This window comes from Silurus meridionalis, chromosome 12 (assembly GCF_014805685.1).
Source record: "Silurus meridionalis isolate SWU-2019-XX chromosome 12, ASM1480568v1, whole genome shotgun sequence".
Lineage (NCBI taxonomy): Eukaryota > Metazoa > Chordata > Actinopteri > Siluriformes > Siluridae > Silurus > Silurus meridionalis.
This window is the reverse complement of record NC_060895.1, coordinates 19,435,003-19,450,203: the sequence shown is the minus strand read 5'-3', so window position 1 is coordinate 19,450,203 and position 15,201 is coordinate 19,435,003. Positions and strand designations below refer to the sequence as shown.

At 38.1% G+C, this 15,201-nt stretch overlaps 1 protein-coding gene across 1 annotated transcript in view; it reads right to left on the bottom strand.

Annotated features, from left to right (window-relative positions):
* The window catches only part of nphs1 (NPHS1 adhesion molecule, nephrin), a 146,763-nt gene that overhangs the window by 107,050 nt on the left and 24,512 nt on the right, over positions 1-15,201 (bottom strand). Inside the window, 1 exon segment of the mRNA XM_046862206.1 lies at positions 15,039-15,161. Within this exon segment, the coding sequence (XP_046718162.1) occupies positions 15,039-15,161 (123 nt within the window).

Here is a 15,201-nt window from a genome sequence, read left to right as displayed (position 1 = left end):
ACTCTAACCTTGGATATTTTAACCCTAACCCATAGCCTCAGTAACTTTCACCCCAACCTCAATAACCCTAACTCAAATAACCTTAACCCTAACCTTACTAACCTTTACCTCAGTAACCCTAAACAAAGTAATCGTAAACTCAATAACCATAACCTCAGTAACCTTAATCCTAACCTCAGTAACCTAACCACAGCGACCTTAACCACGGTAATCGTAACCACGGTAACCATAACCTTAGTAACTCTAACCTTATTAACCTTAACCCTAACCTAACTAACCCAAACCTCAGTAAACCTAACCTCAGAAATCGTAACTCTAATCTCAGGAACCCTTACCCTAAACTAAGCAACCTTAACCCTAACCTCAGATACTTAAATCCTAAGCAATAACCTTAACCCCAACCTCAGCAACCTTGACCTCAGTAACTGTATCCTCAGAAACCTTAGCCCTAACCTCAGTACCCTTAACCTCAATAACTTAACCCTAACCTCAGTAACCCTAAACCTTACCTCGGAAACCTTAACCCTAACCTTAGATACTTTAATTATTACCTATAACCTCACTAACCCTAGCTTCAGTAACCCAAATGCAAACCTCAAATATATATCAAGCTTACCTTAAGTGTGAACATAACTTAAATACACTTATACACATTTCAATAAGCGCTTTTTTTTTTGCAACTCTCATCCCCGCAAACCATATGCCCACCTATGTACACACACCACACACACAGATACATACGAGCAGACACCCCCACACCGTCATCATGGGGGGCTCAGGTGCAGGCTTTGAAGCTGAAAGCTATTGAAGCATTCTCTTTCGTCCATCCCTTTTGTCCTCTCCTCTTTGCTCATTCCCCCTCTCCTCCCCACTCGTTTCATTTTATCTCCTCATCTTTTTTCTCTCTCCTCTTGTCCCTCTCTCAGCAGCTCTCCTCTCATCACTTTCTCCAAGAATGAAAGAGGAGCAGGTGTGGTTGAGGGGAGATGCCTGATAGCAATATCCTCCCTTTTTTTTCCCCCTGTTCTCTCATTCCGCCTGCATTTCTTTGAGCACTGTGTAAGAACAAACATTTTTATTCAAGGGAACAAGACGCCGAATTGACTAAGTCCGCCTGACAACTGAGAAATGATTGAGCGTCTCCATCGTCTACCGGGGCTAATGCGTAGATACAAAACTGACGGGAATTAAGTGTCTGAATGCAGCAGCTGGGCCTGTGTCGCTGTCACGTTCGGTCTGAAATAACCAAAAGAAACAGGTAAAGGAGATTTATGTAAAGATGCTTCAGCAGAACTAGAACAAACAAGTCTGGCCTTGGGGTAACATGACTCTGTTTACGCTGATAAGATTCAACTAGATTCCAGAATTATTGCAGAGAAAATTCTTAAAGTTCTTGATACATTCCTGTCTGTAAGCAAACTCTTTCAAAGAAGACATACACTATATGGAAACCTGACTTTTCTAGACATATGTGGTTTTTCCCTAAATTGTTACCACAAAGATGGAGGCACACAATTGGATGTCTTTAGGGGTAACATTTCATTTTCCCTTGACTTCATAGAACGAGAAGACACAAGCCTGTTCCAGCTGGACAGTGCCCCTATACGCAAAGTAAGACAATATGGTTTAAATGGGTTGGAGAGGAAGATCTTGAGCCTGCCTTAGAGCTCTGATGTCAACCCTATTGAACACGTTTGGGATGAATTGGAATTCTACTGCACCCAAGGCCTCCTCACCTCACCTACATCAGTACCTAGCTTTACTCACACCTTTGTGGCTGAATGAGCACAAATCTCCACATCACATTCTATAATCGAGTGAAACATCTTCCCAGAGGGGAGAGTGGAAATTAGTATAACAGCAAATGGGGACTACATTTGGAATGGAATGTTCAAAAAGCACACACATCTTAGAGTCAGTTGGCCACAAGCTTTTGAGTCTTACATCTTTTCAATAGATTATTTTTGGTACACAATATCTGTGAAGCAAAAAAAAAAAAGCACGTTAAGTAAGTTGAGACAATTTGCAATGTGAAGCCAATACAGCTAGCAAAGATCATATGATCCAGACCAAACCACTTTCCTGGTGTGATGTCATTAAAATGGGTATGATGAGCTCACAGAAGGATATCCAGTAATCTCTAGGGAATATAATAAAATTATTGTATATTATATTATTATAAGTATTTAAAATCTGTGTGTAGACATGGTTGTAAACTGTATTAAAATGTATGGATAAGATTTATTTTATTTATGCTGGAGGTGGGGGGGGGGAGTCTGTAAAGGCTAGTAAAATATACCACTGTTTGACATTCTGTTTAATTTTAATTATGATTTGTATCATGATTTTTTATCAGCCTCAATTTAGGTGAAAAGTCACATATACAAAAGTATTTTAGGATGTCATAGTGTTCAGTATGCATCAGTTTTGCTTTAATGACAGAGTGTACTTGAGGTTTTATAAACTCCACAAGCTAGTGTGAAACCTGATGAGCAAAGCGAATTAAAATCATTCAGAGTGTTGCTGAAGGAAAAGATAAAATTCAAGTTGTGTTTGAAAAAAAAAAATAAATAACCCATCGCAGTAATTCTAATGGTTTTCACTGCAAAAACCGTTACAAACCATTAACTGGTTTCATAGCACATGTTAACTCGTTTTTTTTATCATGTAGTATGTTTTGTGCACATTAAATCACTATCAGCAAATCAAAGAAATCATATAAAATACCTACTTTAATCTGAAGTCTTATTGGTCCCTACTGGTCACCAGTGGATACTAATTTGTGACTTTTACGTACACACATGTCAACACTAGAGACCAGAAGTGCAAGTTCAATGCTGAGAACTTTTGCATTTGCAAGTTTGGTGAGATCACTTTGTATCATATGAGGACGTATGACCAAAAGAATACCACATCACATTGTGACCTCTTCAGAAAAATCCAACATGGAGGAAGACCTGATTATAGCGATGTCAGATCACCCTATATTAGACAAAGCTTTAAAAGAATAGAAACTTAACCTCAAGGAAGAAGCTGCCTGGCTAACAGAGTCACTGCGTACAGAAATTAATTATATATTTCTTAATTTATCTGCCAGAAATTATATTGTAATTGCTTTAGGACCCCTCAGAAATCATTGCTGCTGTAACATGAAGTCATTTAGGGTTACTCCCAATATTCTCAGCAGGTTTATGAAGAAATTGCAAAAAGCCTACTGTGACCAACCCTATATCTAACTTTTACCATCATTTATTTAATAAAGATTAGTGCATTATGAAGGTTTAGGTGAAGTATTGTTATAAAGTAAACTCCATGAAAATATGCTTTGCATGAAATGGAGTTGAAGATCTCCTGCTATAGATTTCTGAACCGAACCATACTGAACATCTTTGGAATAAATTGGAATTCTGACTGCACCTCAGGCCTCCTCACCTCACCTATATCAGTACCTGACTTTACTACCACCCTTGTGTCTGAATGAGCACAAATGTCTGTAGCACACTTTAAAATCTAGTGGAAGTGTGAAGGGACTAAATGTGGAATGTGATGCTAAAAAAGCGCATACCATACCATCCACAAACTTTTGTCTATATGGTCTGTATATACAATATATATATATATATATATATATATATATATATATATATATATATATATATATATATATATATATATAGTCAATGTATTTCATTTGTCTTGTAGATTATTACACTAGGGGGCACAATAGAGCAAATGAAATCTGAGCAACTGGCAACCTGTGGTAATAGCAAAATGACAAAAAGCTATTTAAACTGTAAGGATTTAGTTTTTTGTCATTTCAACTTTCCCTCAAATTGAATGTAACATGACCTTGTTACTTAAAATGCATTTAACACGCCTGTTGTAAATTGTTCGAGGCTTAGTTGACCAATCACAAGCACCAGGGACACGTGATTACAGTAGATTTGATTTTATTGAGCTAATCTGATTATCATAAAACCTTATAGTTGTAGGAATAAGAGTAAAATAAGTAATATAGATTAGTAATCTCAAGATAGTCAAGTAGTCGATAGAAATCATCTTGATATAGCATAGCTAGCAATGTGGTGTCAACAGTGGTGTTAAACATAGTGTTATTGTAATGAACTGTAAAACATCAGATGCATGCTAGCAAGTTTTGGATTGATCAGCAATCAGCAACAAACTAGCTAGTAGTTATTGTTATTATTTTCATTAAAATAGCTTTACATTACATTTACAGAATTTGGCAGATGACCTTTTCCAGAAGACTTATATTCATATCATTGATACAACTGAGCAGCTACATGGTTAAGAGCCTTGCTCAGGTGCCCAGGAGTGGCAGTTTAGTTTTGCTGGTATTTGAAGTGACGATCTACTAAACCCAAGTTCAATACCTTAACCACTAAGCTACCAATTCCCACATTACCAACTATCCAAACCTACCCTGAAAAAAACATGCTGTTAATGTCTTGGAAACAGTAATAGTGTTTAACTGTTATTATATTCGGATGTTTGTAGAGCTATTATATCAAGGTCCATCCACAGGAAATGTTGGTGAACCTGCCAAATCACCCGGAGCATAATAATGATCGCTAAGCGGCGACCTGAAGGCCAAGAAAGTAACGTGTGACTTGGGAGAGAGCATGTGGTATGGTACTATTTCATAGGAAGCAGGCGTAAGAGCCTGATAAAGAGCCACCCAGAGACTGTAAAAAAAAGGCTAATGAACTCTGCACTGGCTGTTTGCTAGCATGGCTAATTTAAGCTGTGTACAAGTTGAGGCTGTGTTGCTTTGAATTATGATGGTTCACTTGATCTAGTGGCTGCTGCACTAGCATATCAGTGATGAGAAAACACAGACACACACACACACACACACACACACACACACACACACACACACATGGGGCTAACGACGCACTTTGTTAAATGTTTCTGACGAGGCCCACTCCTCTTCACGACGCCTCTGCGTATCGCCTGTGGAGCTGGCTATTGATGCAGTGGCCTTGCTCTTAGCCGCTAGCCTGCACGGGGTGATTCATCTTGAATTAGCCCATTATAAAACATATCACATGGACACGGGGAATCCAATTAAGGTCCTGCCTCATCCTTTACTCTCCGTTTCTCTCCCTTTTCTTGCCGCCCCACTCCCCTCGCTAAAGACATTATGCCGTTTGTATTAGATTTGCGAAGGTAGATTTAAAGCGAGGCGCGGCCGTGCCTAAGTCTGAAAGGCACAGTGGTGTGGAGAACAGGAAATTATGGTGCAAAACAACTGGGAAATCAGCACAAATGGATAAAACCGAGCGCCACCCCGATATTGGTATTATTCTGTTTTGCAGTGTAATATTCGCCCGAACAAATTGGCTCCCGCAACAGTTGATGGTGGATATGCGCAAGTTAAAGATGTGCGGTTGTGTTAGTGGTTGTCGGTGGTAGATAACATATTTAAAATATAATCAAATCTCCATCTCTGTGAGACTTACGGCTCAAGCAACTACAGATATATCAGATGGAAGGGAATGACAAATATACATACACTATATGGACAAAGGTTCGTGAACACATATTCATATTCACATTTTTTAACATCCTCTTTTTGCTGTTATAATGACCTGCACTCTTCTGGGAAGATGTTCTACTAGATTTTGGAGTGTGGTTGTGGAGATTTGTGCATTAGTAAGATAAGGTATTGATGTCGAAACAGTGAGAGGGCCTGGGGTGCCGTCAGCATTTCAGTTTATCCCAAAGGTGTTCACTGGGATTGCAGTCAGTGCTCTATAACAAAACACCAAAGATCTTTCACCCCAGATAAACCATATCTTCATGAAGATGCCTTTTTCCACAGAGGCATTGTCATTCTAGAACAAGTATGGGTTTTTTAGTTCAAATAAAAGGAAAATGTAATGCTTCCACATCTAACGACAAGTTCATTCCACCACCTCGGTGCCAGAACAAGAGCCTTGAGGTGGTACCATTTGAGCACTGCTAGAAGATCTTAAACAGCGTGGTGCAGTGCAAGGAGTGATGACGTCTCTGAGGTAAGAGGGTGCTGGTCCATTTTTAGCTTTGCAGGTGAGCATCAGTGTTTTGAATCTGATGTGTGCAGCTACCGGAAGCTAGTGGAGGGAAAGCAGTGAAGTGGTGTGGGAGAACTTGGGCAAGTTGAACACAAGTCATGCTGCTGTGTTTTGGATCATTTGCACTGAACAAATGGCGTTTAGAAGTGGACCTGCCAGCAGAGAGTTGCAGTAGTCCAGTCTCGAAATTACAAGAAACTTAACATGCATCTAAGCAGCCTGTGTGGACAAAATTGGTTGAATCCTTCGGATATTGTAGAGAAGTACAAGTCACATTAGCAACATGTGAGGAGGACAGTTGATCGTCCATAGTCACAGAGATATAAAAAAAACATATTTTGAGATCCTGACCTGGAGATGAATCACCCGGGATGACCAGCAGTTTGGTTTGCTGTTATATTATATGGTATATTATAAGCATTTTGATAATATTATATCCACACTAAAAATGCATTCAATACACGGTTATGAGATACAGCATCTATATACAAACAAATGTTATGGAGTTCAAGATCTATTTTGGCTCAGAGCTCTACCAGGGTACATATTACACATTCAACTCGGTATAAAACACACTTACAAAAACATTTGCAAAATACAGTCATTCATGTAACTGACACTGTCCATAACCTTTATGCAGAAGTCACATGCAACATGTTACTTAATTGAATCACCTGTGGCTGAGATAAAAAGAAAAGAAGCAGCATTTTTCTATTCAGTGTAGAGTTTGTGAAAGTATACACTCCGGCAAATACAGGGCCAAACTCAAAATTACAAAATATCATGCTTTAAAATTTAATTTTTTAACAAACTATTAGTCATAAATTGAACAAGAGATAATAAACATATAATGTAGATCATTTGCTGCTCTTTTAATCCTTACATAAAAAAAAAATGTAAAAAAACAATATATTGTCTCAGGATGTTTTTCTTTACCACAGTTGCCTCTGGTTGGTTTACTAGGGATGCATTTATAGGAATACTTTATATGTTCTAAGATTTATTTCTGTAAACCTTTGCGACAATGCCCATTGTTAAAATTGCTATACAAATAAAATTTATTTCAGTTCTGGAAAGTATGTAGTTTATATTATAAATTATAAAGTAAGTTATAAAGAAATGTATAAATTGTAAATAAAGTCTGTAGCTTATATTATAAATGATGTACTCCTAAGCCAAAAGAATAGACCCCAACCCAAAATAAGGAAAAATTACCATAGATCTCTTGCAGTCCTATCAATCCCATTTTTATATATCAATTTTATAAAGTCATTGGTGAACAGATATGGTGGATAAACAAATAATGACTATTTTAAGGAAAAAAAAAAACATTTAAAAAATCCCATTTTAATCATGGTCATATTTCACCTACTTTGTGTACAAGAAGATGATATAATTGAATTTCCCTATTTTTAGTTTTTTTTTCCCCCAAACAGTTCAGATAAAAGTAAACAAGCAAAGGGTGGCACAGGAAGGTCTGAGGGTGCATTTGTTTTAGTTTAACTACCTTGTTTACTGGAAATTTGTAGCTTGAATTGCTCATTTCCTAACCCAACATTTTTGGCAAAATTCATCTCTTTTTCTTTTGTCCGAGTGTACAATGGAAATCATGTCAAAATTTCATCATGAAAAATGATTTCTCATGCTGTAACTCATAGAAAAATCATATTTCATAGAACTAAACCCACATACAACCAAACCCCATACTCTCCAACAGATGTGGTTTTAGATAGATAGATAGATAGATAGATAGATAGATAGATAGATAGATAGATAGATAGATAGATAGATAGACAGACAGACAGACAGACAGACAGACAGACAGACAGACAGACAGACAGTTAAAAAAAAAACCCTTACATTTAATAAGCAGGGAAATAAGCATAGAAGCCAAAACTTAAAGAACTGTACAGATAAATGAATCAATCGAAACCAGAGAACGACTTGTGAATTTCCTCTGGCATAGGCGTGATTTCAAAGCACATTCTTGTGAGCTTGTCAGTACAGAGTGATAAACGTGTAAGCCGTTCTTATGGTGCAGGTGCTTGCATGAGGGAGATTCTGTTCATCCCTGTACTCTCACAGTGTTGTCAGTAAAACCTGTTCCATTCCCAGGCTCCAAAAAGAAAGAAAGCCACCGGTGTCGTCACAGCAACCATCCCCCCATGTGCCCTTCTTTCAAACACACGCATGCTCCAGTCTCTAGCGGCTCAGACGATGCAAGAGGTGAATGGTGGATGACAGAAGAAGAAAACAGGCTTTCAATGCCCCCTGCCTGAGCCATATGGGTCGGCTCCCATCGCAGTGTCGAGACAGAGAGGGGGAGCAAGAGACACAGGGAAAAGAAATGAGAGAGCTGAAGAGAGAGAATATTTGCACATATGTCTTTTCTTCAGGGTGAAATTGTATGGTCTGATGCCAGGCTGCTGCTTGCGAATTCTCTGTGTTGGTCGGAGTTAAGCTTTCACACGTCTCTGACCTCACTTTGGCAGCAGGCATGTGTTAGTAATTGATTATACAAAATACTGAAATATTCAACAGGCAGCGTGTTGTAATTTTGAACTATTTAATCTGTCTTTTTCGCTACCCACACGCAAGACAAATGCCTAGAGAGAACATTTGTTGAGCTAGAATCTGAAGACATCTACCTACTATCTTATTTCGATGATATTCCCCAGGACAGCTGGTCCTATTATAAAATATGCAGACTTCAATCTCATATCTAGCCATAGCCTTAATGAGCAATGCTTTATAATCATGAGGTCTTTTTAATATAATAGGAAGAATGATGTGAGGCAAAGTAATACAGTCACATTTAAAGACAGATTTGTTATTCGTCATTTTTTTAAAAGTCTTATGAGTCAGTTATGCTTCACTTATTCTTCAAGAGTTTTTCTGATCACCAAATTTTGGTTAATCAAAAGAACATCTCAGTCACTGACCGTAAGGATGTCTCCGCAAAGCAGGATGAAAAACCTCAGCCTAAATGGACATCAAATCAGGAAGATGTATCTGTGTTTTCAAAAAATGGGGAAGTGGTAGCTCAGTGGTAAATTTGTTGGACTTGTGCTCTGAAGGTCGTGAGTTCAAATCCCACCCAGCTGCCCCTCCTGGGTCCTTGAGCAAGGCCCTTGGTCCTGAAATGCTCAGATGTAAGTCACTCTGAATAAGAGAGTCTGCCAAATGCCCTAAATGTCATGACTATTAACCATAGGCTATATCGTGTACTTGTGAAATGTGGCCCAGTTTCTACTTCTTATTATTGTGTTTTTTCTTTTTGATTTATGGCCATTGGTGGTGCTAGAGTGCTATTTTATTTTGAAAAGCCAAGGCGGGGCTTAGCCCTGTTACTTTATTGAAATCTTCCCTGTCGATTTACCAGCTCAGAATTCCTTGAAATAAATAAAAGTAATTCCTGTGTGACTGACAGAATACATTTACAGTCGAAGCTTAAATATAAAACTTTGTTTACATTTTCTTTAGTTTTAATGAAAAGTCATAAATAGCAAGTCATTAAATATATAGTTAACACTTGTGGCAGGCATTTAACTCACTGTCTAGCATTAGTCAACTTGGTGTCAGAAAAGTGAATTTGAAATTATACTTTTCAATTATATTATACTAATGAAGGTTTCAATTAGTTTCTTTTAAAGTCCAGTACAGTTCAAAACTTTATAACAGATTTTTGTAAGGTTCCCTTTCAAATGTTGTATCTAATTAAAGGTTAGATCTTTTTTGCCCTAAAACAACTCTCTGGTACCATGATGGTAAGTGTCATGTGGATTTCTTTGCTACGAAAATCATTTGACAAATACTAAAGAATTCCAAAGCTTACTAAGCAATTTTCATGAACAGATTTTATAATGAATTTCATGAATTTAACATGAGTTACCAGTTTATTAACAGTTTGTCAGCCACCTTCAGGTCTGCATGCATTAATAATTCAAAACAATTGCATGACCAATGCAGCTCGGCCATTATTTGGGTGATGGGCTGTTCTCAGCAGAGCAATGACACTAAAATAGTAGTTGCATGTTTGTGGGGTAAAGTAGGGCTGATTCATTGAGCATAGACTCAGATGGACATTTTGGGCTATATACCTACAATCTAAACTTTCTATCTAATAGTTTAGATTGTTACCCTGGCCAATATGCCATATTGCCATATATATATATATATATATATATATATATATATATATATATATATATATATATATATATATATATATATATATGTGTGTGTGTGTGTGTGTGTGTGTGTGTGTGTGTGTGTGTGTGTGTGTGAATAAGATAGTCAGCAATCATTTTTGCATAAATATTAAACTGCTTTTTGTTTGTTGATGCTAATCAAATAAAAGCTTTACAGTATTTCTTGCTGTCTAACTATAATTTCTAAACATGCTAACCAGTAACTACTTTAATCTCTAGTTATGATCCATTAATATTCTCAGGTCTGTGTGAAATTTCACATTAATCATGCATCTGTACAGGTTTTCACCAGGTTCTCCGATTTCCTCTTATGTCCAAATCCATGCTGATTAGACTGGCTGCACTAAATTGCTTTAGGACTGACAACCTATCTCAGATTTATTCCTGCATTACCCCCAGAATTCCCGGGGTAAACACCGGATCCACCATGACCCTAATCACAACTAGGGATTAAAGTGGTTACTGGTAATGAACGAATGAAATTCTGCTACTGTGACCGGTAATTAACCTTTATCCAATAAAATGAGGCAGGTCTGGTTAAAATCATAAGAGGAGGTACAAGTCCTTCTTAGATGATGACTTATCAGATGGTTTTACAGCCACTGCAGGCTGGTTTTACAGCAACACTGCCGAACAGCACACTAGCTTAATAGACGACTGCCTTCTTAATTTTTACAGATGCCATTTACAATACTGATATGCATCATACAGTTTACCTTCACTTCTACAGTGTTAACTATTGCACCATTATCATTCTATTTAATCCTACTGATTTGACTACTGATTGGAAGCTAATTGCATTTTATTGTGTTTATTGAACCTAAAGCATAAGAAATGTAGCTGGTAACTAAGCTGCCATGCACTCAATCCTTGAGATGATAGATAGATAGATAGATAGATAGATAGATAGATAGATAGATAGATAGATAGATAGATAGATAGACAGACAGACAGACAGACAGACAGACAGACAGACAGACAGACAGACAGACAGATAGATAGATAGATAGATAGATAGATAGATAGATAGATAGATAGATAGATAGATGCCTCCTCTAACTGTAACATTCAATATATTGTTATTAGGGACATTTTCTGTTCACAGGAATGAACACTATATGTTGTTACTAAATAAGCTAACCTGTTCTTACAATAATTAAGAAAAATCCTTCATCCTTTGTGGCATGGATTCAACAAGGTACTGGAAACATTCCTCAGAGATTTTGGTCCATATTGACATGATAGCATCACGCAGTTGCTGCAGATTTGTCGGCTGCACATCTATGATGCGAATCTCCCGTTCCACCACATCCCAAAGGTGCTCTATTGGATTGAGATCTGGTGACTGTGGAGGCCATTTAAGTCGGTGAACTCATTGTCATGTAGCCATCAGAAGATGGGTACACTGTGGTCATAAAGGGATGGACATGGTCAGCAACAATACTCAGGTAGGCTGTGGCATTGACACGATGCTTAATTGGTACTGTGCGAATTGTAGCCTTAGTTTCCTGTTCTTAGCTGCCAGGAGTGGCACCCGGTGTGGTCTTCTGCTCCTGTAGCCCATCAGCCTAAAAGTTCGATGTGTTGTGCGTTCAGAGATACTCTTCTGCATACCTCGGTTGTAACGAGTGGTTATTTGAGTTACTGTTGCTTTTCTATCAGCTCAAACCAGTCTGGTCATTCTCCTCTGACCTCTGGCATCAACAAGGCATTTGCGCCCACAGAACTGCCGCTCACTGGATATTTTCTCTTTTTCGGATGATTTTCTGTAAACCCTAGAGATGGTTATGCGTGAAAATCCCAGTAGATCAGCAGTTTGAAATAATACAATGTATATACAGATACACTGTCCTAAGACTCAACCCTCTGGGATCAACAAACACGCCAACACGTTTTTATGACATTTCTTTCTCATAACACCAAAAATTACTTACATTATTCTGTCTATTTGGTCATACAGATAAGCCAAGAATTGCAAAAACTGCAGCTATGTGTCACTAGCTAATCTCTCTCTCTCTCTCTCTCTCTCTCTCTCTATATATATATATATATATATATATATATATATATATATATATATATATATATATATATATATATATATATATTAAATTGCACTTTTACCTCACTTAGTGGTACAAAGGGGGCAATGTTTTTCTTTCTCATAGAATTCCATAAAAATGCATAGATCAGCATGAAAAATGGGTAGGGTAAAGTGCGAATTAGCTGAGTAAAGGGCAGGGACAAGTGACCCACTTATAGCTGAAGCATCAGTTAAAAGTGTGAGTCAGTTAGATGCGGTCCGACATAGGCTGGTAGTTGGTTATACAATACTCTTTTATATTCAACATGCAATATATTGTTATTATAGACATTGTTTGTTCACAGGGATGCTAATTCTGTGACACTATACTTTTGTTACTAAATGAGCTCACCTGTACTTTCAATAAATAAGAAAAAAAATGTTTCCTGTTACTACAGAAGCATATTCTTTTTGAATCACTGTTTTGGGTCTGGTTCTGGGCTGAAACATGGGCAAAAAATATGAATATCCATGATACAGCACGATTGTTGTATAAAATCAGAGCTAACTGAAAAATAATAGAAAATAATTAAAGTGCAATGGTGTAAGTGATTATGTATAATTAAGTTGAAAATAGTCACGATTCTGATGGAAAATTTGTACAGCTACAAATAAACAGGATTTTTTTCCAATTTCAGTCATTGGGGCATGAAACTATGCCCAGCCCAATGAGGCACAAAATAATATCCTGTGATAAGGAAGGTGTTTTGCCCAGGGTAATGCTTAGCCATTGCACTCCAACTGTGCTGACTCTTGCAAATATCTCTAATGTCCAAAATCTAGACTATATATTTTCTCATAATGAAAACCTCCCGTACATTTGCGCTCAGTCTTCATTCCTTGAGACTGAATCCAAAGGATTGGCAAAACTGATGAAAGTCAGAGGGATAATAGCAATAATGTCATAATGCCCTGCCATGACTGGGCCCTAGAGCAAGCCAGTTAGAAGAAAAAGACATCCTGAAACGCTTTTAATTTAATGCTAGTGTGGGCAAGCACTTTCATCATTCATATAAGATGTTATCATTTGTTGATAGGACGATCAAATTCACCAATCTTAAGTCATCCAATCATTTGTAGAAAAATGAAAGAGCAAGACCTTTTTTTTTTTGTCATTTGCAATTTACCAGCAAATGTCACATAAATGAGAAATTAAAGTCGATATACAACGACCAGGCATAACTTTATGACCACCGATCAAACATAACATTATGACCACCTGCCTAATAATGTGTTGGTCCCCCTTTTGCTGCCAAAACAGTCCTGACCCATCGAGCATTAACAGCATTAACTTCTTCAGCAATTTGAGATATAGGAGCTTGTCTGTTAAATCGGACGACACGGGCCAGCCTTCGCTCCCCACGTGCATCAATGAGCCTTGGCCTCGTAATAACCCTTTGGAAATGGTTTGGAGCAGTTTTGGGGATGCTCTCATTCAGTCATCTAGCCAAAAGATGATGGTATCAATGGCAGTGTCAGAGTTTTGGCTGTAGTGGGCAGTGGTGATTCAGCGGGTTTCTCGGTTTCTGGTCATAAGTTCAGGGGTTCAAGCTTGAGCACTGCCAAGCTGCCACTGTTGGGCCCTTGACCCTCTGTGCTCCAAGAGTGCTGTATCATGGCTGACCCTGCGTTCTGACCACAGCTTCCTAACATCGCTGGGACATTTGAAGAAGAATTTCACTGTGCAGTAATGTACATTTGACAAGTAAAAAGCACCTCTACCTGTAGGCTAAGTAAAAGACTAAAGAGCTATTGCCTTACTCTCTCTAGATAGGGAGGTAGCACTGGTTTAATCCGACTGGAGCACATTAATGATAGCAATGTAATAAAATAGAAATGGATCAAAGAGTCAAATGTCAATGAAAGACTCAGGACTTGACTCAAATGAAATCATGAATGCCACTGAAGAAGCTATTCACTCTAAAAATCAACAAATCAAACAAAAAACCTCTACACTGACTTTTATCCTTTAATCACTAACCTCACCTGCTCTCTGACCCTGTATTTTTTATATGTATTTCTGTTTGAGAAAGCACATCAGGATATATAAAGAAAAAAAAGTTTCTGTGCAGCAGTAAACTTGCCAATACAGATTCCGTTCTATTCTGAGCCTGGATGATCTGCAGTGTTCAAAATGTTATGGCATCCTTCATAGACAAATGACTTTCTATGAAATACCAGTTCAGAAAGCAAGCGTGTGCAGCCTTCACACTTCCACACTGACGGCTAAAAATTGATCTCTGGCCTGTGCAGCCTGACTGAAACCATATCATATAGTGAGTGTTGCTAAAAAAATGTGGTATCATTATATACACTCGTATAGCGATTTGACACGAGTGCGACCAGAACAAGCACACAATCTACGGTTTGTTAATCAGCATTTCCTTTTGGCTCAAGACACAGTAACACACACACACACACACACACACACACACTCATTGCTGAGACTCTATCCTGCAGACACCCGCACCCTATGCCTCATTAGGATCCCAAATGTAACTGCTCAGGAAAGTGATAGGCCCGGATCTGGCACTGTGTGTCACCTTTTTGCTATGCGCAGAGCCATTAGCGTTCCAAGCTGAGCTATCTGTCATTGCTAAGGATGACCGTTGCTTCTCAAGCATAACCCTCTATCCACACAGTAAGAGCACTGGTTTTGCTTACTTTGCACATTGATCCACACAGTACGGGAGATGATGGGATCACTGGTTTCGGAACGTCCCACCTGGCATTCGTAGGGGGAGTCATCGTCCAAGCCCACATCTTCTATTTGGAGATAGTATTGCCCTTTAGGAGAGTAAGAGAAATAATGTGTAAAAGAGTGAGA